The 23,470-nt window shown below is 36.0% G+C and overlaps 1 protein-coding gene across 5 annotated transcripts in view; it reads left to right on the forward strand.

Annotated features, from left to right (window-relative positions):
• The window catches only part of NEO1 (neogenin 1), a 273,254-nt gene that overhangs the window by 125,996 nt on the left and 123,788 nt on the right, over positions 1-23,470 (forward strand). For all 5 annotated transcript variants that reach the window (XM_081130188.1, XM_081130191.1, XM_081130187.1 and 2 more), the window contains exon 5: positions 7,212-7,348. In XM_081130188.1, coding sequence (XP_080986314.1) covers positions 7,212-7,348 — 137 coding nt within the window. The remainder of the gene's footprint in view (positions 1-7,211; positions 7,349-23,470) is intronic.

Here is a 23,470-nt window from a genome sequence, read left to right on the forward strand (position 1 = left end):
GAGGGAAAAATGGGACTCCTGTAATACTTTCAGCAATAAAGATAAAAAAAAGACTTAGTGAGATCCAGGGTTTCATGATACCCCAAATATCCAGATTTCAATAGAAAATCACTCATCATACAAGGAATTAGGAAATCTCAAATGAGAAAAGACAATAGATGCCAACATAGAGATGACAGGTTTTGGAATTATCTGACGAAGATTTTAAAGCAGTCATCATCATAATGCTTCAGTGAGCAATTATGAACACACCTGAAACAAATGAAAACAGAATTTCTCAGCGAAGACATAGAAAGTCTCCTCAAAAAAATGGAAGATTTAAAAATCATGTGGCAAATTTTGAACCTAGAGACTCACCAAAACAAAACAAAAGAAAACCCTCAGTGGATGAGCTAACAACAGACTGGATGAGACAGAGGTAAGGAGCAGTGAACTGTAAAAAGAGAGAGGACACAATTGATCAGTATTAGGACTAAAACAGGTGATAACCGCTACAAACCCTGCAGACATCAAAAGGATAATTGGAGAATACTATAAGTAACTATACATGTGAATTTGACACTTTAAACAAAATAAACCACTTCCTCAAAAATATAAACTAACATATCTAGCCCAATATGAAATAAATAATCTGAAAAGACCTCTAACTGTTAAGGAGATTGAATTTGTATTTTTAACTCCCCCCCAATAAAAAAGTCTCCAGGCCCAGGTAGTTTCACCAGAGATTTCTGCCAACATTTAAAGAATATTTAACATCACTTCCACACAGTCTCTCCAGAAAATAGAAGAGGAGGAATTGAAACTAGTATTCTTATATCAAAAGTAAACAAAGATAGTACAAAAAAGGAAAACTACACAATATGTGAATATAAAAATAAAAATTCTTACAATATTAGCAAACAGAATTCAGCAATATGTAAAAAGTCATATATATATATATATATATATATAGTGACCAAATGAGGCTTATTCCAGGGATGCAAGGCTGGCTTAGTGTTCCAAAATTAATGTAATCCACCAAATTAACAAACTAAAGAAAAAACCTACATGATCAAATTAATGGAGAAAAAGCATTTAACAAAATTCAGCACTCATTTATTTTTAAAATACTCAGTAAAATAAGAACATCTTTTAAAAAAATTCTACAGCTAACATTATGCTTAATGATGAAAGACAGTATGTTCCCCTTAAGGTCATTAACCAATTAAAGGAGTTCTCTATCATAGTGCTGAAAGTTCTAGCCAGTTCAATAAGGCAAACAAAAGAAAAGGCATGCAGATTAGAAAGGATAAAATAAAACAGTTCCTAGTTGCAGATGGTATGTTTGTCTACATAGAACATCCCAAGGAATCCACAAAAACTCTTAGAACTAAGACATAGTTTAGCAAGGTTGCAAGATACAAGATAAACATAAAAATTAGTTGTATTCTATGTATTAGCAATAAACATATGAACAATGACATTATAAGTACAATAGGATTTACATTCACTCTCAAAACTGAAATACTCAGGGTTAAATCTAACAAAGTCTATTAGGTTTGTATGCTAAAAACTATAAAATGCTAATGAGAGAAATCAAAGAAGACCTAAATAAATAGAGAGACATACTGTGGATTGGAAAACTCAACATAGTCAAGATGTCAGTTCTCTTCAAATTGATATGCAGATGAACACAATCCCTGTCAAAATCCCAGCAAGGTTTTCTGTATATGTAGACAAGATTATTCTTTTTTTTTAATCTCCACCCAAGGATATTTTTTCCATTGCTTGTCAGAGAGAGTGGAAGGAAAGGAGGGAAGGAGGGAGAGGAAGAGAGAAACACATCAACTGGTTGCCTCCCTCACTCCCCAGACGCTGGGCGAGGAGCAAACCTGCAGCCCAGGTATGTGTCCTTGACTGGGAATTGAACCCAAGACCTTTCGGTTCGTAGGCCAACGCTTTAACCACTAAGCAACACCAGCTAGGACAAGATTATTCTAAAATTTATATGGAAAAGTAAAGGAACTGGAATAGTTGAAATGATTTTTTTAAGTGAGGAGACTCAGTCTACCTGATTTAAATACTTATTATATAGCAACAATAATCAAGACTGTATGGTATTGGTGGAGCGATAGACATATCAGTGAAACAGAATAGGGAATACAGAAGTAAACCCACATAAAAATGCCCAACTAAATTTGACAGAGATGCAAAAGCAATTCAGTGGAGTAAAGATTGCCTTTTTAACAAATGGTACTGAAGCAGTTGGACACCCATCCATAGACAAAAAGAAAAATAAACCTCAACCTAAGCCTCACATCTCATATAAAAAATTAACTCAAAATGGATCATGGAACCAAATGTAAAATGCAAAATGAAATTTTAGAAAAGAAACATAGAAAATCAGGATCAAGGGCTAGGCAGAATTCTTAGATTTGATACCAAAGGTACAATCCATAAAGGAAAAACTGAAAATTGGATTTCATCAAAATTAAAAATTGGATTTCATCAAAATTAAAAACTTGCTCTGTGAAAGGGCATGTTAAAGAGTATGAAAAGGTAAGCTACAGAGTGAGAGAAAATATTTGCAAACCTTGCCTCCAACAAAGGACTAGTATCCAAAATGTATAAAAGATCTCTCAAAACTCAACATTAAAAAAAAGCATAAAAAAAGAAGGGAGCTGTCATCACAGACAACTGTAGTTTGATATGACCTAAGTGTGATGGACAGGGAGGAACCCAGCAAGACCCATTTGATCAAAGTCCTCTATCCATTGTTAAAGATGGCTCAGCAAACATTTGTTTACCAAACATTTGCTTTTCATCTCCAGGTGAATTGCCTTCCTCCCCTTTGGAGTTCCAAACCAGGACCTCCCCTGTTTTTTATCCTTAGCTCAGACCAAATTGTCCTTGGCTCCCATATTCTTAAGGAACCCCGTATGTGCATATGCAATAAACTTGTTTTCTCTTGTTAAAACAACAACAAAACATTTAATGTGTGCAGCTGCCATATGACCTAACATTTACACTCTTGGGTTTTTATCCCATAGAGATGAATTTACATTCACATGGAAACCTTTCCGTGTATATTTATAGTCATTTTATTCATAATAGCACCAAACTGGAAACCACCCAGATTTCCTTCATTGAGTAAGTGGTTAAATAAACTATGTTATCTCCATATTGTGGAATTACTGCTAAGCAATAAAATGAATGAACTGTTGATCCATGCAACAACCTGGATGAATTTTCAGAGAATTATGCTAAGTTTAAAAAGCCAGTCCCCAGAGACATAGAAGCATGGAGCAAACTGACAACTCTCAGAGGGAAGGCAGGTGGGGAGAGATTAGCCTAAGAACTTATATGCATAACCCATGGACACACTAGTGTGGTGAAGGCCTTGGGGAGGGTGCAGGATGGAGGGGATCAATGAGGAGAAAAAGGGGATATCTGTAAGACTTTCAACAATAAAGATAAATAAAAGGCAGTCCCCAGAGGTTACATTCTGTATGATTCTACACTGTGTCCCCCAAAAATGTATACACGCTTTAACAGCTGATAGCTCAATTTTGAAAATGAAATATATTTTAATACTGTCTTTATAATTATTCATAGTGTATGTATACATTTTGGGGGACACCCTAAATTTATATAACATTATACTGAAATGGAAAACAAATCAGTGGTTCCCAGGAGTTAATGAGGAGCTGGGAGTGAAAAGGAAGTGGGTGAAGCTATAAAAGGGTAGTATGAGGCAGTGGTATGGAAATGTCAGTATCCTGGTTGACGTACTCTACTATAGATTTATAAGGTGTTACCACTGGGGAAAACTGCGTAAAGAACACATGGTCTCTCTCTGTATTATTTCTTAGAACTGCTTGTGAATCTAGTTACCTCAAAATAAAAAGTTTTAAGAAAAAAATGACAATAAATTTTGTGCCGGAGAGTATATAAGACTTATATATTCTTCCTTTTCTGCTGTTTTAGTGTCTAAAAAGTTCCTTTGTGCTCTAGATCTTATTAGTGTCCATCTTCTCTAGCACTTTTATGAACTTTTTTCAAAATTTTTCCTCTTCATTGGCTCCTTCTCTTTTGCCCCTAAAAGGCTTACCTCTCTCCCATTCAAATAACAACACACAAAAAACTCCCAAGTTAGACAAGTAATTTTCCTTTTGCTTTTCCCTTCACACTTATTGCCCCAACTTTGAGTTGTCTTTCACACCTGTTTCTTTCTCAGCTTCTCTATCCAGTTCACTTATCTACAAGATCTGACATTTTACCTCCTTCCAAGCTACTTGTAAGTATCCTCTCAATTACTGCAGTCACCTCCTAACTTTTCTTCCTATATGTACTCTGGCCTTGTTCCAAATGCATCTTCACACTCCTGCCAGACCAGTCTTTTCAATGCTCAAACTCACCACATCACTGGCGACCCCCCAGCCACTTTCTAAAATGTTTTTAGGTTATGGATTTCCACTGTTTCTAGGTTAAGGACTCAGTTTCTTTCTTTTTTTAAATCCTCCCCCAAGGATTGTGTGTGTGTGTGTGTGTGTGTTTAATTGGTTTTAGAGAGAGAGGGAGAGAGAAACTTCCATGTGAGAGGGAGAAACATCAATTGGTTGCCCCTCATACGTGCCCCGACCAGGGAATGAACCCACAACCTAGTTATGTGCTCAGACAGGGAATCGAAGCCACAATCTTTTTGGTGTACAAGACGACGCTCCAACCAACTGATCCACTTGGCTGGGGCAGGACTCTGATTCTAAAATGGCTTTCAAAGCCTCGTGTGGTCTGCTTCATCCTCATCTTTCTCTTTTTTTTCTCTATTACACCTGCCACACTGGTTAGATTCAGATCTCCAGTGTGATCCTTTCTGCCGATTTCTTTGCATGGGCTAGTCTTTCTGAAATCTTTTTGTCGCCCTCATTATGTTAACTCCTACTCATTCTGCAGATCTCAGCTCAAATGTTACTGTGGTCAGGGAAACCTCTCTATTCTAATTTCTTGGCAGGTTCTTTTGATACAGCACTTTGTAGAATTATCTTTTATGTCTGTCTTTCCCACTGAGTTGCACGACAGCACTGATTGTGTGTTTGCTCACTGCTGCATCCCTAGCTGCTACCTGACACATACAGGCACACCAATAAATGTTTTAACCGAATGAATAAATCCCTCTCCTTCCCTTCATCATCCAACTTTTTTAAAGAGTGGTCAATACTTTTTGCCTTGTCTTTACCCCTGTTGTTACTGCCATAGTTTATCTCTTTATTTTTAATTCTGGACCATTAAAATAACTTTACAATAAAACTTCCTGCTTCTAGTCTTTTCCCCCACTACTCTTGTTTCTGATCATGTTATTCATCTTTTTAAAAGCCTTCCCCCTTGGCCAAAAAAGAGGTCTCCTTAGCACACCAAGCTCTCCTAGACTGACCCTGGCTACTCAGGGACACACACACATTCTCTCTCTCTCACTCATGTTCAGCACACTCAACTTGGGACACTGACAATGCATACTTTTTCACATATTGTTTCTTTTGCCTGAATTTTTGAAAATTGGAGTTGTAAAGGCTTGATTGCATTTTACTATAAGCCATCATATAGTTTGTGAACAAGTTAAAGATGTTCTTCCTCTCAGGCTTCTTTTAAGGGGAGCAAAATCAATCCCATCAAGACCGATTGACTTCTACTATACTGGCACTCAGTTATGGCAAATGTGAGGCATAACAAGTATTAGGAATATTTTTAGTATAATCATTAGATATTAGTACTGTGTCTTGATTTCAAAAGTACCATACCAACTAGTGTTTCAGATTATATTTCTCTCAGCTGGGTGTCATGTATATATCGCTGATTTCCCATTTGTGAACGTGGTTTTCTGCTTCTGAAGCTTAGTAGTGATTTTGTCCAAGGGTAAAATATAGTATTTTAATATTTGTAATTTTTTCTTATTTTGTCTTATCTACTGAGCCCCAGTCATTCTTACTCTATTCATTATAAATTGCCTTGCTTCTCTTTTCCATCACATCAAGTTGGGATTTGAGGGTGTAATTAAGATATTTCTAATAGGAAGGCCACTTAAGAAGGTTTAGTAAAGACCTTGCAGGATATTTCTTAGAGAAGTTACCAAACCTGATTCTGGTTTTCCTTTTTCTTTGTCCAGAAACTTAATCTTGTTTATCAGATTCAGGAAGACTAATTACCCAAACTCACAGTGTACTGAAATTTAAGCCAGAATCACACTTTACTTAGGATGAGAATTATAAATGTGGCATAGACTGAATAGTCATTCTGTCTGATTTTTTCCCCCCACCAGGAATTCTAAGTGAAAAGCCAAATGATCAGAACATTTCTTGTTGAGCATAGATACAGACAAAAAAATCTAACAGTATGAAGATTTGAGAGAAAAGTTCTGCCTATGAAAGCCAGTTTAGACATAGAACCTCAAAATAAAAATAAAATCGTAACTCTCCAAACTCTTCAAATGAACTAAACTGGTTCACTTTATTAAAATTTTATCATAGTATTGATTTGTGATTTCTCCCTTGATGTTATAGGATTGTTTTACTTCCTCTATATTCTCTTTAAATACGCTTAAATCACGTGGTAGAGTTGGGTTGGTAATGATCAGCGTTCCTGTTGATAATGGCCACTGATTCATGTCCAGCCACCACACCCAGGAAGCTGCTCTCTGGCAGCTGCCCTTCTCTCTGCCCTTCCTCTTTCCTCCCTTTCCTAGCCAAGCCACCATAGGAAACTTTTAGTAGGCACTGTGACCCCCTCACTTACTGTTTCTGATCTGACATTTTGCCCTCTTTATCAGTTATCTCAGTGTGGCCTAGCTGTAGTGGAGCGACTCTCAAAGATTGATTCTAGACTTCAAAATTACATAATTTGCAAAAAAAGAAAAACCAAAAACTGAGTGACGGAGTAGGGATGCAGGGATGTACTGTGGGTAGTGGAATCGGTCACAAAAGTGGTATCCCTTTAGGAATAATTAGAAGTGTCAGAGATAATTCATTATAACATTTTGATTTGTATTTGTGATATTTATGCATGAAAAATATGAGGAAAGCAAATTGGACTAAGTTAAATTCTGATAATTTTGTGTAGTCTCTGTCCATCTAAAGCCATGTAAATAATAATACTGCTTAAGTGTTTTCTCCGTTTTATGTGAAGAATTTCTCAGGTGGTATTTTCCTAGTTGTGAAATGTATCATTATTTTTTTATGCAGCTCTGAAAGATTGGTATTGCTGCCAGGTGGTAGTCTGGAGATCAGTGATGTCACTGAGGACGATGCTGGTACTTATTTTTGTGTAGCTGATAATGGAAATGAAACAGTTGAAGCTCAGGCAGAGCTTACAGTACAAGGTATGTCAATATTTCCTGTATAAATAAGAATCCTTTGTATGTTATGGGTTTGCCAATTTTTTAACATTAATGTGGGAGAGGCAATACAGCATAATAGTTAAAAGCCTAAGCTTTACACTAGACTGCGGGGGTTCAAATCCTGGGTCTTATATTCCCTAGTTGTCTAATTATAGGAAATTTACTTAACCTCTCTGAGTCTCATTTTCCTCATCTGTAAAATAGAGATAATAAGAGTACTTACCTCCTTGGGGATGTTTTGAGGATTAAAAGAGTTAGCATTTGTAAAACTCCCAGGATAGTGACTAGAATATGGTAAGAGCTTGACGTTATTGTTATTATGTATGGTAGTAGTGTGGGCATCTGGATAGTTTATTTCACTTTTCTTGTCTCACGATGCTTTCTCACAAAGACTTCTCTCCTAAGCACTGCCGTTCCCTCCTTTCAGGTGAATAGATCACATAGAACAGAGAGTGCACTGTGGCTCTCAGTGTAACATGGTCATCTGTTTGATGATTTCTTTCTTTTCAAGCAACACTGAACATCACAGCATCTCCCCTTATAGGTTCTCTGATTTAGAAGTCAGAGAAAATGAACCTGTCATGTGCACATAGTCTCTTCTTTATCCCATTGCCCTTGCTCTTCTTTCATATGGAAATGTATGCTCAGAGGAATACTTGCTATGTCTCCTATGATTTGTCTGCACCCTCATTTATCTTTGTTCTAAATAAAAATCTTTAAGACCTTCTAGATTATTTTCAGGGAAATCCAACAGTACTTGGATATATAGAGGAATATATTGGCTCCTGATACTCATCATCAGCCTGTCCCAAATTGTATTGTATTTAATAGACCGCTTCCTGATCTGTGGTTTGAGGTTGTTTCATATTTGTTTGGGAGTGTTTCTCTTGGTACGTTTTGTGGGTTTTAAGAGTAGGCAGTAGAGTAGCCACATTCCCACTCTCTTGGATACTGGAGGACTCAAGTGTGTTTTGGGTAGGAATTGGAAAGCAGGCTGTTTGAGGGTTCTAGGCTGGGGAAGGCAATAGCATGTTTATATTCTCTTATGCTATTTGTGGGTGGATTCATAATCTCTGAAAATCGAAAGAGCAGCCCTTGGAGTTCACATACCTATTACCTCCGTGAGCTCAACCATTGTTCTCGGTTAGATGGAAGGTTGGCTATGACCAGCTGTGAATTAACCAGTTTATTTATTTACCTTTATGTGAATGGGATTAGACAGATAAAATATTAGTGAACTCTGTCTTGTTTGGTCCCTGTACCTCCACTAGTGGATGTTTTTTCTTTTTCTTTTTTCTAATAATCAGATTCTTGGCCTAACACACTCTTCCATTTTCCTACCTGTGCCTCAATTTCCTTCAATGTAAAATGCCTTGTTATTGGCCTCAAATGAGAGGCATAGTGTCTGCCATACCTGTCAGTTGCATTTGTCCATGTGATTATTTTCTACCATTTTATTTTTATTCATTGTATGGAATTTAATTGAAACTTTGCCTATTAACTGAATTGACTGTATTTTTTAGTTATAAGATAACACATATATATTACAGTTTTTACCCAGTTTCATCTTATTATCTGTGCCTAGAGAACGTGCCCTTCCTTAAGTGGACACATTATAGAAAACTGAGAAAAGAAAAAGAGCAAGGAAGCCAAGATATTAAAAATTACAGCAAACCTTTTCTAATCAAAACTGCATGGTGCTGGCCCAAGAGTAGACAATAGAAAAGAATAAAATAGAGCTGTTACAAGTATTTATGGAACTTTCAAATATTATCAAAATTACAATTCAGTTCCTAGGAGGAAAGTGTTTTATTTACTAAAGGGTATTGTCATAATACACTTTCAAGTGGAAGAAAATAAAGCTGGATCTCTACTTCAAAGTTCTAAACGTGAAAAAGTGAAGAATAAAAAAGTGGGATAGTGTTTTTATTATCTCTTAGGAAAAACAGAAAATAGCATGTCAAGCAAACCAAACAAATTTTGACACCATATACATTTTTTTAAAAGTTACATAAAAACAGTCTTTTAAGTAAAGGCTAAATGCAAATGATAGACTGGTTGAAAATATTTGTAACACATACTGAGAAAGCGTCCAGATCTTTAAAATACAGACAGCTTTCAGAAACAGATTTTTAAAAAAATAAAGTAACCTAAGGAAAATTGATAAAGAATATGAGCAGGCACTTCACAGGAGTTTATTATTATTTGCATTTCTTTCTTTTTTTTAATCCTCATCCAAGAATATGTTTCTTTATTGATTTTTAGAGAGAGAGAGACAGAGAGAGAAACATCGATATGAGAGAGAAATATCAGTTGGTTGCCTCCCATATGTGCCCCAACCGGGATTAAACCCGCAACCCAGGTATGTGCCCTGACTGGGAATCAAACCCTCAACCTTTTGGTGACACTCCAAACATCTGAGCCACCCGGCCGAGGCTGTTATTTGCATTTCTTCATCAGTAGATAGTCAACCTTACTAGTAATTAGAAAAATATAAATTTGAAAGATACCATTTTCCCCAACATTATATTGGCAAAATTTAAGACGATTTTGACCTCTAGAGCATGTAGTATGGTGCTCAGAACTAAAAAGAATTGATATCATCTCACCAGTACAGAATAGAGCAAAAGCATTACCTCCTTGGCTCTAGATACTGTATTCCTTAGCGAAATTTAAGGTTGAATTAGTTTTTTTGATATCCTTGTTATAGGGAAAAACCCAAGTCCATCAATTCTCTCTTTTTCCCCAACCTCACTTGGTTGTAGGTTGTTAGGCTCTTTAATTTCTTGCCTACTATTGAAATAGCATTCTGTTTGCTAACTTCTCTTTGCTAATGTAGTTTTAGATCAGCTTGAGGCTAAAGGTTGTACATGTGTGTTTTGAAAGTACCTGTCATGGTCTTTTATCCTGAGTAGAGAACTGGGGAATTGTGGTGCTTAAAGACACTTACATGTCAAGAATCTTGGTGAGCAAAACGTCTATAGAGGATTTAAAAAAATTTTACCCAAATGTTTACACAGAGTAAACATTTATAAGTCCAAGGTTGATGAAAAGTTAGAAAAATAAAATATAATGTGTTTTCAAAGGTGTGAAGCTAAAGATGTTGAGTATCCATGACAGAATTAGGAAGTACTTACCATTACTCTCTAAACTAGATGCCCCAAGGTTACTTTTTTGGTGATAAGATATTCTATTAAATATGTTAACTATAACTTAATTCATCTGCTTGCCTCAAATTTCTGAACTAGATTGAGTGGTTGAAATTGAGCAAAAGTGTTACACCTTTGATGAAGAAAATAGTTTCTAGGCTGGTTTCTAGTTTCTGTCAAACTAGTCCCAGTTGTTGACTTCCTCACCTCAAGTCAACTCTAAAAAACTAGAGGAGTGAGAGGGAAATGCAGGAGACTTAGGCTCTCCTGAACTTCTTTATGAGTGAGTAGGGTATGATGTGTGGGAGTGGTGGCTATAGCCTGGGACTAAGGACTGGCAGAGGTAGCAGTGGCAAAACAGATCGGAAGAAAGCTAAGTGCTATTGTTATTTCTCACTAGTGTTGCCTTGAAACTGTCTTTTCCTGTTCCTTCACCACAGAAATGAGCAGCAGTGCCCAGGCCTGCAAGTTTATTTCAGAGGTCTGCCAGGGCTCTGATGGCATTAATGTAAACTGGTATGGCCTTACTACCTGCCCTTTGGGGATCACTTTTCTACCTCTTCTCCCCATTCCCTAAACTCCTGGAAGACTCTCTGTGCCCAGTACTGTTTCTCCCTAAGAGTTTAACTGGAACCTTGACCAGAGGAGTTGCCTAGAGAAGGCCCCGCAAATTCGAGTACACAGCAGTAGTTCTGAGATCCCTGGAGCTCATTGCTCTAGGGCTCATCCTCTTCTTCACTTAACCAAGTTGCACAGTTAGGGCCTGGTGACCATACATATTACCGGACAGAGTGGCTGGTACCCCTGAAGAACATTAGTTTACAGCCAAACTAGTCAGCTGAATAGTACAATTATTTTCAAAGATAGACAACTAAGTTAATAACATATACCATCTGATGGAGAATTATTGGAAAAGATTAACCAAAATTAAAAATAAGCATAATAAATATACTTAAAGAGATGATAAAGATATTCGCAATATAATACAAGAACAAAAAAACCCATAAAAACACAAACAAAATGGAAATATTAGGTACAAAAAATGTAGTAAAAAGAAATACAGTAGACTGCGTGGTAGTCAAATGTATACGTGATGAGCAAATTAATGAGTTGTAAGATGACATTGAGAAACTCTGAGAATGCAGTATTAAATGATACAGAGAGAGAACACGTTGATTAAAAACCAAGAAATATGAAAGTTAGGTACAGAAGGGCTTTTATCCAGATAAATAGGAATCCTAGAGGAGAGAATAAAAAAGGAAGAAATGTTTGAAGAAATAAGATAAATTTCTCAAAATTAAAAACGAATGAAAGACCTTAGACTGAAAGTGCTTGAAGACTGTTAAATACGAGGAAGAGAAACCCCACCATTACACCCATTTATAGTAACAATATCAAAGACAAAAATTTGTGAAAAGTTTCCAGTGACAAAGAGCAGATCACTTACAAAGGAACAAGAATTAGATTGCACCTAGTGCTTATTTTGAGTAATCTGACTTAAAGGGGATAACGGAGTAATGTTTTTAAAGTGTTAAAGGAAAAGGACATTGAATCCACATCGAATTTATATGTAACCAAATTGTGAGGCAGAATAGAAACTCACATTAGACCTCAGAAGGTTTCCTACACAAAGATACACACTGAAAACCCTTTTGGAATTAATAGTCAAGAAAGAAGAGATACATTTAGGAAATGCTGCCAGAGATTTGGGAGTTTAAAAACAAAGCCCCAAATCTTTGACAGTTCTTCTATCCCTTGCCCTTGAATCTGAGTGGGCTACTCAAATAAATAGTGTCATGTGACTTCTGAGGCTTTTAAAAAGTCATGCAGATTCCTCCTGGTTTTCTTGGAATTACTGCTCTCTAAACAGACTTCCTCTTGAGATCTCTCTCTCAGAACTCGTTTGCCATCCCGTGGGAAGCCCAAGCCACAAGGAAAGGCTGCATTGTAGGTACTCTGGTACGACAGCTCCAGCTGAATCCAACTTTCAGGTCATCTAACCAGGGGACCAGACATGTGAATAAAGAAGTCCCCAATTGATTTCAGCCCTCATCTTTCTGATTCACCCTCAGAAGTTCAAGTCTTCTTAGATGTGGGGCAGAGATAAGCCATCCTGCTGTGCCATGTCCTAATTTCTGACCCACTGGATCTGTGAGCATAAGAAAATGGTGGTAGTTCTATTCCACTGAGTTTTGCAGTTGTTTTTTGTGCAGCAGTAGTAATTTGGGGAAGTTCATTATTGTTTAAAACAAAAGGCTAGAACTAAAGAAAAGAAAAATATATATCAATGATAACCCAGAACTAAAATTTTTGACAGTACCAAGTGGGATAGACAAGGAGTATGTGTTGTTAGTATAAAGATAGAGATGCTAATATCTATATACCTATTGATATAAATATTAAGATACCAAATATGAGTTCGGAACTTAAGGCCAATCACCACAGAACAAAATAGAACATACATATAATGTTTAAACAGCAGAAGAAAGCTTTATCCAACTGAAAGCACAAAAGGAGGAGAAAAGAAATATTATACACTGTAAAAATAAAGTATGAATAAGGTGAAGAGAAACTGCTAATATAATGATAATTGAAATAATATAAGTGGATTAAACTCATCAAAAACCATCAGATTGGATTACCATCCCCCCCCATATGTTGTTTGCAAAGATATACATAAAACTGAATGAGACAGATTTAAAATAAAAGGGTGGGAAAGATGCACTAGGCAAAACAAGAGAAAGTTGAAATAGCCATCTAAAAGGCAAAAGTAGCAAAAGGAACGTATTTACTTATAAGAGGAATTATAATCAAGAAGGTATAACACACAACATATAGTCAACATGGATATATATGTACCGAACAGTGTAGCCTAAATTATATCAAGCAAAAACTAAACCACAGAGAGAAACAGACAAATCAACAAATTGTTCGAAATTTCACCACACTCCTCTCAGGAAGTGATAGAATGAAGAGACAGAAAAGTTTAGGCTGACCACAATTATCTCTACTGTTTAACATAGTTTTTCCATTATTATAAGAAAAGAAAAAGAAATAGTTTTGAAATTGGATGAAGAGAAGGGGTGGGGAGATAAAAAGTAGTGGAAGGATACTTGGGGGGATTGGATACACAATACAGTGTACAGATGATGTGTTGAAGAATTGTGTACCTGAGACCTGTATAATTTTGTTAACCACTATCATCCCAGTAAATTCAATAAAAAGGGGGGGAAAATTGGAAGAAGAGGGAAAATTGTTCTATCAACAGATAATTTGATTTCCTACCTGATCACCAAACTAGTATATAATAAAAAACGGCTTGCCATACAGAATAAATTGATCAAAATCAGAAATATTTCTCTACACCAATAATAATCAATAGAAAATAATTTAAAAATAGATAAATTCACAACAGGAAAAAACTATAAAATATCCAGAAATATAACTTTCTAAGAAAATGTGGAAAAAATTTAAAACTAGCAGAGGACATAGAAGATAATTTGAATAAATGGCACGATAGATATTATATACTCTTGGATGGGTTGATATAATATTTAAAATGTCATTTACTGCCCGGCCGGCTGTGGCTCAGCGGTTGAGCGTCGACCTAGGATCCAGGCGATCAGGGTTCGATTCCCGGTCGGGGCACATGCCCGGGTTGCGGGCTGCAGCCCATCAATGACTCTCATCATTGATGTTTCTGTCGCTCTCCCTCTCCTTTCCTCTCTCTGAAATCAATAAAGAGATATTTTTAAAAATAAAAATAAAAATAAATAAAATGTCACTTACAAATTAATGTATAAATTTGGCATATATTAATGAAGATTTTAAATAGATTCTTTGAGGAACTTGAAAATTGTTCCCTAAAATGCATGTGGAAGAATAAAAAGGTCCATGAACAGCTGAGTTAGCTGTGGAAAATAAAAAAAGTGGGGGACTTACTCTATCAGATATTAAAAATTCAGTGACTTTTTTGTTCATCCTCGAGGATATTTTTTTCCATTGATTTTGGGTTTTTTTCTAGAGAGAGTGGGAGGGGGAAAGACAGAGAGAGAGAGAAACATCGATGTGAGAGAAAGATGGAGATTGGTCGCCTCCCGCATGAACCCTCACTTGGCCGGGGATCAAGCCTGCAACCAAAGTACGTGCCCTTGACCCGAATCTAACCCGCAACCCCTCAGTCTGAGGGCCATCACTGTAACCACTGAGCCACTGTGGCTACAGCCACAGTGATTTTTTTAAAATAAAAAGAAAGCCTTGTATTGTTACAAGAACTGAGAAATAGACTAATGGAAGGAATGAGCAACAGGCTAATTGTTTAGTAAACAGTTTGGGGGAATGTGGCATCCTATAATGGAGAGAAAAAAATGAATTTCTATGTAATAATGACCATACAAATGACCTCCATTTGGTTCAGTAGTGACTGAAATCTGAAGTATAAAACTGTAAAGTTAGCAGAAGAAGATGTAAGAGAATAACTTTGTCCCTTACAGGCAGGAAAATATTATGTGAAACAAAACTTCAGATGTAGAAATGTTGAGGTGAAAGAAACACTGATGGCTCTGATCATGTCAAGCAGATGGTATTTTCATGGAGGCTTAGTGATGAAGGGAAAATGAAGAGCAAGGGAAAGGTTAAATATTTGTGTAAATCTAAGTGAATAGTGACTGTAAAGTAATGTTATTTGAGATTTAAAATATAGCGAAAATTCACCACAGATCTATAAGTCAGGAGGAAGGTAATAGAGTTAATCTTCTAAGGTTCTTAAATATAAGGCAGGGATGTGTTCTGTAATCTCTGGGAAGTCTTGAAATGATAATAGAAGAATCTATAGCTAACAAGGTAATAGAGGAAGAAAATAAAGTAAAAAATACTTCAAAAGGAAGGAAAGAAAATAGTGAGATGGTAGATTTAAACCCAGATATATCAGTAATTATAAATGTACATTTATAAGTTATAAATGTACTATATATCAGTAATTATAATCATTGTAAATTACAAATGATTTAAGACAATGATTGTCAGATTGAAAAGGAATTGAAACTCAAGTATGAATTGTTTGTATGAGACACCTTAAATATAAGGATACAGAAAATTTGGAATTTAAAAGGATGGAAAAACATAAACATGCCAAAGCTAACTGGAAAAAACCTAGTGTAGTTATCAGGCAAAGGCAAGATGAGATAAAGCAGGGCATTTCCTGTTAATGAGATTTCATCTACTAGGAAAGTAAAACCATTCTAATAGGTATGTACCTCATAACATAATCTCAAAATACAAAAATAAAAAACCAGTAGAACTACAGGAGATGTAGACAGGACAAACTCACAATCATAGTGATAGATTTAATACACTTCACTGACAGATAGGATATGTAGACCAAAACAAACAAATACAAACAATAAAACCACAGACAGTTATAATACAGAAGGAACTGAGTAACAATTAATAAACTTGACCTAATTGACAATTGTAGAATACTGCACCAAACAAATGAATAAACTCTTTATCTTTTTTATAACTACCTATGAAAATTACTAAAAATATACCGACCATGGAACAAATCTTAAGAAATTTAAAAGAATTGAAATTCTATAGGTTTGACCACCATGGAATTAAGGTTGGAACTAAATACGAAAAAAGCAACTTTAAAGAAAAGGTAACTTCCAGACCTCCTGGTGTTTGGAAATTAAGTGAATCACTTTGAAATAATCCATGAGTCAGAAAAGAAATGATGATGAAAGTTACAAAGTAGTTTTAACTAATAAAGATACGACCTATTGCCCTGGCTGGTTTGGCTCAGTGGTTAGAGCATTGGCCCTTGGACTGAAGGGTCCTGGGATCAGTTCTGGCCAAGGGCACATACCTTGGTTGCACTCTTGATCCCCAGCCCTGGTCAGGATACATGTGGGAGGCAACCAATCGATGTCTCTCCCTCACATCAATGCTCCTCCCTCTTTCCCTTTATCTCTCTCTAACAACCCCCCCCCCCCACACACACACACACATTCTCTTTGAAAAGCAATGGAGAAAATATTCTTGAGTGGGGATTAAAATAATAAGAAGAATAAAAAGTTATAGCCTATCAAAACTTAAGGGGTGCTTAGAGGAAATTTATAGCCTTATATATTAGAAGAGAAGAAAGGCCGAAAAATCAGTGATTTAAATATTCATCTCAAAAAGCTAAAAAGAAAATAGCAAATTTAACCCAAAGAAAATAGAAGAAAGGAAATAATGACAAGAGCAAAAATTAATAAAATAGAAAACAAATATTCAAAACAGAGTTTCAACAAAGCCAAAAGTTGGTTATTTTTTGTTTTTTAATCCTCACCTGAGGATATGCTTATTGATTTTAGAGAGAGAGAGAGACATTGATGTGAGAGAGAGACATCGATTGGTTGTCTTCTGTACACACAACTGGGGATTGAACCCACAACCTTTTGGAATATAGGACACCGTAAAAACAACTGAGCAACACCAGCCAGGGCCAAAAGTTGGTTCTTTGTAAAGAACAACAACAGTGATAAACGCCTGACAAGAGTCATATATGTGTGTGTGTGTGTGTGTATAACTTAGTTTTATTTAGATCAAGAGTCAGCAAACTACAGTTTGTGTACCAAATCTTCTCAACTGCTTGTTTTTGTACAGCCTGTGAGCTAAAAATAATTTACACAGTTTTAAATGGTTGAAACATACCAGAATAATAATGTTTAGTGATACTTGAAAATTTTATGAAATTCAGATTTTATTGTCCATAAAGTTTTATTGGCACGCGATCCCACTCGTTCATTTATGTATTGACTATGGCTGTTTTCATGCTGTAACAGAGGAGTTGAGTAGTTGTGACAGAGACCACATGGCCCACAAAGCCTAAAATATTTACTCTGGTCCTTTTCAGAAAAAGTTTCATCCCCTGATGTTTACTCTATAAAGAACTACAGATCAGTAATGCAAACAAAGACAGATAAACAAGTAGAAAATGCACAAGGCTTGAACACCTACCTCACAGATCTCCTGGTGACTACCAAACACTTGAAAAAAGTGGTTATCTTTAGTTTTTAGAGAAATTCAAATAAAAGCCACAATGAGATACCACTGTACTTTACCAGAGTGGCTAAAATTAAACACTAACAATACAGGGTTGGTTAGATTGAGGAACACTGGGGACTCTAATATACTGCTGTTAGGACTCTATATGGATATAATCACTTTAGATACTGTTTCGCAAAATCTACTGAAACTGCACACATCATATCTTACAACAATGGTTGTCTTTCTAGGCATATACTTATTAGAAATGTTTAAATATATGCATCAAAAACATGCTCAATGATGATCTTACCAGCTTTATTCACAGTAAATCAAAACTGGAAATAATTCAAACATCCATCAACAGTAGAATGGATAAATAGTGTTCTAATCATGCAGTGGCATTTCATCCGTAATGAAAGTTGACAGACCACTGCTACATTCAACAACATAAATAAATCTCACAAGCACCATGGAAAGAAAGAAGCCAGGCACACATACAAAAACATACTGTGTAATTCTGTTTTTATAAAGTTCAAAAATAGGCAAAACTAATCTAGGGTTTTAGAAATCAGGATAGTACTTACTTTTAGACAAGGGTAGGGGAGTGACTGAATGTTACACAATAGGGCTTCTGGTGTGTTAATGTTCTGTTTCTTAATCTAGATGGTGGTAGTTACAATAATTCAAGCTCTACTGTTAATGTGTGTCACATGAGATACTCTCTTTTGTTTACAGATAAGGTCATTATGTAGAAAAAAATTTTGGAAAATTTTATTTTGAATCTTGTCCCATAGCTGAAAGTATTTGTTCCTTTTTCTGATGGGGAAAGCAGTTTATGAGAAATGGTTGGAAATTTTATGTATCTATATCTAATATATGGTATAATATTAAATACTTATTTATGTAGTTATTTATATACATAGTCATACCTGTCTGACTTCTGTTATTTTTTAAAGAAATTATAGCTACAGGAAATTCCATAGTGAGTGTTAATGCAGAAAAAGGTTGTAAGTTCATTCTTCATCTGTTAAATATTTCAAATTTATTGTTTTATCGTTAACTCCTGGGATTTCTGCACGTACTGTGACGTGAATTAGCCCATCATGTATTTCCTGTCATCTCAGTTTGTTGATAACACTTAAAATGAGTCATGAGTTGTTTTTAAAAAAACAGGAATTTTTCCTTTTCTCTTAAAACATTCGTAATAGTCTGTGATACACATCTTCCCTCCTCCCCAAAGAAGAAAATTTTCCATTAATATTTTTGTGCACAAATTGATAAATTCCAAATTGGCCACCTCCTTTACTTTGTCAATACTCATAACAAATCTACAAACAAAATTTTAAATTCTCCCATCTTTCTGTGGTCACAACTTAACATCATTCTACTTTTATTCATCTGTTCTACTCTATCTGATCTCTATCTGCATTGACATTGATCTCCCCTTTTTTGCCACTTGTCTTTATAATTTCACTTCCCTTTATTTCCTGATTAGTTATAATATTCTACTCTCAATTCTCTTGGCTTAGGATAAAAGCAAACTCCTTATAGCATATGTACAAAACAACCACATCCTACATACGAGCTCTGCTCAACTTTTGCAGTGTTAGCTGAGAGGCACCACAGAGAAGTTAATTAAGAGCAGTCTCTGAACCAAGTATGCCTGGGTTCTAGTCTCATTTCTGTCACTTATTTAGCTATATGAACTTAACCAAGTTATTTAATTTATCTGTATCTTAGTTGTTGTTTTTTATCAGTTAAATTACTTGTTATAAGGATTAGTTAAATAAACTTTGGTCCCTGCCGGACGTGGCTCAGCAGTTGAGCGTCGACCGAGGATCCAGGTGATCGGGGTTCGATTCCCAGTCAGAGCACATGCCCAGGTTGCGGGCTCGATCAATGACTCTCTAATCATTGATGTTTCTCTCTCTCTCTCTCTCTCTCTCTCTCCCCCCCCTCCCTCTCCTTTCCTCTCTCTCAAATCAATAAAGATATATTTTTTTTTTAAAAAAAGCTAACTTGCTTAAAATAAATAAATAAACTTTGGCACTGTTCCACCTGAACCTGGGATGGAAATAGAGTTATCTTTACCAAACTGCATACACTTTGCTGAATATACTGTGCTATTTGATAGCTCTGTTCCCTGTGTCCTGTCACCCCCAGCTAAAATTTCCTCATAGTCCTTTAAAATTAGTTAACGTTACCCCTCTGTGAAGCTTTCTGTAACCATCCTGATACCCTCAGGTAATTATCATGTCTTAAAATAGCTATCTTTTGCCCAGCCGGGTGTGGCTCAGCGGTTGAGCGTCGACCTGGGATCCAGGCGGTCGGGGTTCGATTCCCGGTCAGGGCACGTGCCTGGGTTGTGGGCTCGATCAATGCCTCTCTCATCATTGATGTTTCTGTCTCTCTCTCTCCCTCTCCTTTCCTCTCTTTGAAATCAATAAAGATATATTTAAAAATGTATATATATATATATATATATATATATATATATATATATCTTTTTACCAGCAGTGTTTCTCACTGATTTGTTTTGTGCCTTTTCCCTCTACTAGCGGACTGGAGTTCTTATCAACATGGACTGGTCTTTTTGTTTGTTTTGTTTTGTTTAAAATATTACAAATGTCCCTTTTTCTCCCCAATGACCCATTCCACCCTTCCTCTCTCCCTCCCCAGTCCCTCTGCACCATTGTCTGTGTCCTTGGGTTGTGCATATATACATATAAATTCTTTGGTTAATCTCTCCCCCTCCACCCACCTGCCCTCCTCCATCCCTCTGACATTCGTCAGTCTGATCTATGCTTAACATAGACTGGTCTGAATGTATTTTTATCATAGTAGATTATTAGCAAATAATTATTAAATGAATAAATGAGACTTTGTATTGAAATTGTGAAATGTGACAACTAGAATGATTTGATGTTTCCGGCTATTTTATTGTTCGTGTTTTCCTTTGCACCTTGTTTTTCATTGACTTCTAGTATAAAAGAAATTGGGCTTAAAAAATATCTTCAAAAAGGTTATTCTGGGAAAAGTTGAAACATTACCCTAACTTATATAATTGAGGTCATAATTACCACCTTCATATGCACATCTGTTCACAAACAGTGCTTTTACCATCTTTATTAATTCCCTGTCTTAACTTGTTGATGCCTTCCATAAGGCAACATAAAACTTTTTTTTATATGTTTTTATTGATTTTAGAGAGAGAGGAAGGGGGAAGGAGAGAGAGAGAAACATCAGTCAGCTGACTCCCTGGCCTGTGCCCTGACTGGAATTCAACCGCAACCTCCTGGTGCTTGGGTAGACACTTAACCATTGAGCAGCACCAGCCAGGTGGTAACAAAACTTTTATAAAAATACTGAAACCATTAAAGATGGATGAGCTATCTTCCAAATGGCTACTTAAGAATCCTCACAGTTTTTTTTATTTGCCATCATGGCTCCAAACTGTGCATTGAATCCCCTCATCTTTACTTTCAGAGATACCCCACTACTTTGGCTTGATAACACTGTATTACCCTCTTTCTCCTTTTACTTCTCTGTCCATTTTTTCTGTTTTCCTTTCATGGGCATCATTTCTTCAACTTGCTCATTAAAATATTAGTGTTCCACAGAATTCTGTCTTCAGCCTACTATGCCTCATGCTCATGGTTTCAGATATAACTTACATAACAGTAACTCCCAAATTCCTAAACCAGATCCCTTGCTGAGAGCTTCAGATATTTCCATTTGGATGTCTCACAGGTACCTCAAACTTCACATGTCTAAAATTGAACTGAACATTCTCTCAAAATCTTTCTCTTCCGATTTTCTGCATATCAGTGGTATCACTGCCCACCTAACCACTTGTGCTAAAAACAATTATTTCAGTCTTTTTTATTTCTTCCCACCTCTAGTTCATTAGGTTCTCATTCTCCTTGTTTTTATTCCCCTAATTCAAGTTCAGTTAATCTCTTCCTTGAACTATTGCATTGGTACCCTAAACTGGTCTCTTGTTCTAACCCTAATCTCTCTTGAAATCCATTCTTCAGAATGGCAAAAGTGATCAAAACCCTTCCTTTAATTAAAGACTTGGAAAAATAATTGCAGCAGATACAGGTGGCACTTAAAAATTTATAAGAACCAAAAAAATGCTTCAGTTGAAAAAAGGGGAAAAATAAAACAATCTGTTTACAAAAATGAGATGAAAATGGACAGTTGACCTGAAAATAATTCACCCTCACTAAAAGTAGAAGAAATGCAGGTTAAAGCAGCTTTTTTTTTGGCCTTATAGCTAGAGTTTTAAAATAATAACCACCCTTGCCAAAAATGACAGTAGAATGGGGATTTTCATATATTGCTGGTAATAGTCAAATTGATGTAACCTTTTTGGAGGGCAGTTGCTAACGTAATCCAAAGCCTTAAAACTTGCATGTCCTTTGACCAACAATTCCACTTCTAATAATTTGTTTTAATGAAATAATTTGGGATTTGTGCAAAGATATATGCATAGAAATTGCAGTGGTATGGATTTATTTGAGCAATATATATTTAATGGAGAAAAATTAGAAACCCCCTAAATGGCCAACAGTAGGTTATTGGTTAAATAAATTATGGTCTATTCATATGTCAGAATACTATGCATCCAACCAAAACCATATTTTAGAAGACTATTAAATGGAAAGATAATATAATGTCTTTGCATACTATTCTGGAAAAGACGAGGAATATTCACATGAAATAAAATGAAGTGTAATGTAAGGTTAGAACCTGGATTTATGTGGAATACATGTGTATGGTTTCCGCCTGGGAAGGTGTTGCAGAATAGAGATCATTCACATGTATGAAGATTGTGCCTGTTTGCTGTTTTGCGTTAGTCAAAATGCAGCCTGAGAACAGCTCAACTCCATTGTGATTTTATGTTACCAAATGATCCTAATCCAGAGGAAGCTTTGTGGGACAAATAAGCTGAAATCATGTATAGAAATGGCTCCCTGGTTTCTCTGAGACGCTTAGAGATCAGCACTGTACCTCAAAGAGGGATTATGGTATGATGAAAGGTATTTTGGAGGACTGTCCCCATTTTTTAGTCTCTGGTCATGTGATCTTGGCTTAATCATTATTTGAGGTACGTTTTTTATTTGTAAAATGAAGATAAGAATGCCTTCTTTGTGGTGATGGTGTAAGAAAGATTCCTATTACAATGCCTGATGCACCGTGGGCATTTAGTAAATCTGCCTTAGCTAGTGTCCCTGGGGTTCAAAGAACCTTTCCTTTCTAAGTCGTCTTCACTTGATTCTACGATTTCTTTGTTTTTGTGGGGTTTTTTGTTTTGTTTTTGTTTTTTTGCCTGTTTACCTAGATTTTGCTTCTTCCTTGGATGATTTATTCAGATTGACATCTCAGATGATTTTCTGTTTTGGTTTGTCCCATGCCACCAACCATTAGATGTTCCTTGGCTCCATATTTTGTGGTTCACAAACCAGGCCAGTCACAGTCCACTCTTGCGCCTCATCTAGCTTTTTAGGCTTCCACCTAAGTCTGTGAATGCTAGACTCCTTATCTTGTCTTGCAGATTGGATAAAACGTTAGTAATTTTTTAAAAACTTTATTTAAAGAACATAAAAATTGCTATATTAGAGCAAAGTCATGCCCCTTCCAGCCCAGAAATAAATGAGAAGATTTAGCTGTCATCATTGGCATTACTCTCCTTCCTGGGTTATCTGCCTTGACCTCAGAATTTCAAGTTTAGCCCATTCTAGGTCTTATTGTTAATTTTAGCTATCTTTTCTTGAATCTGTTATATATTTGGCCTTTTTGAGGTAATGTATGTGTTCCATATAGTATTCACTATCTTAAATCTTATTGAACTGTATTTCTTTTCCTTTGAGGGATGCTACCAAATTTACCGACTTGATGAAGAAATCCATGTGAGGAA

Source organism: Miniopterus schreibersii, assembly GCF_964146895.1.
Source record: "Miniopterus schreibersii genome assembly, chromosome: 1".
NCBI lineage: Eukaryota > Metazoa > Chordata > Mammalia > Chiroptera > Miniopteridae > Miniopterus > Miniopterus schreibersii.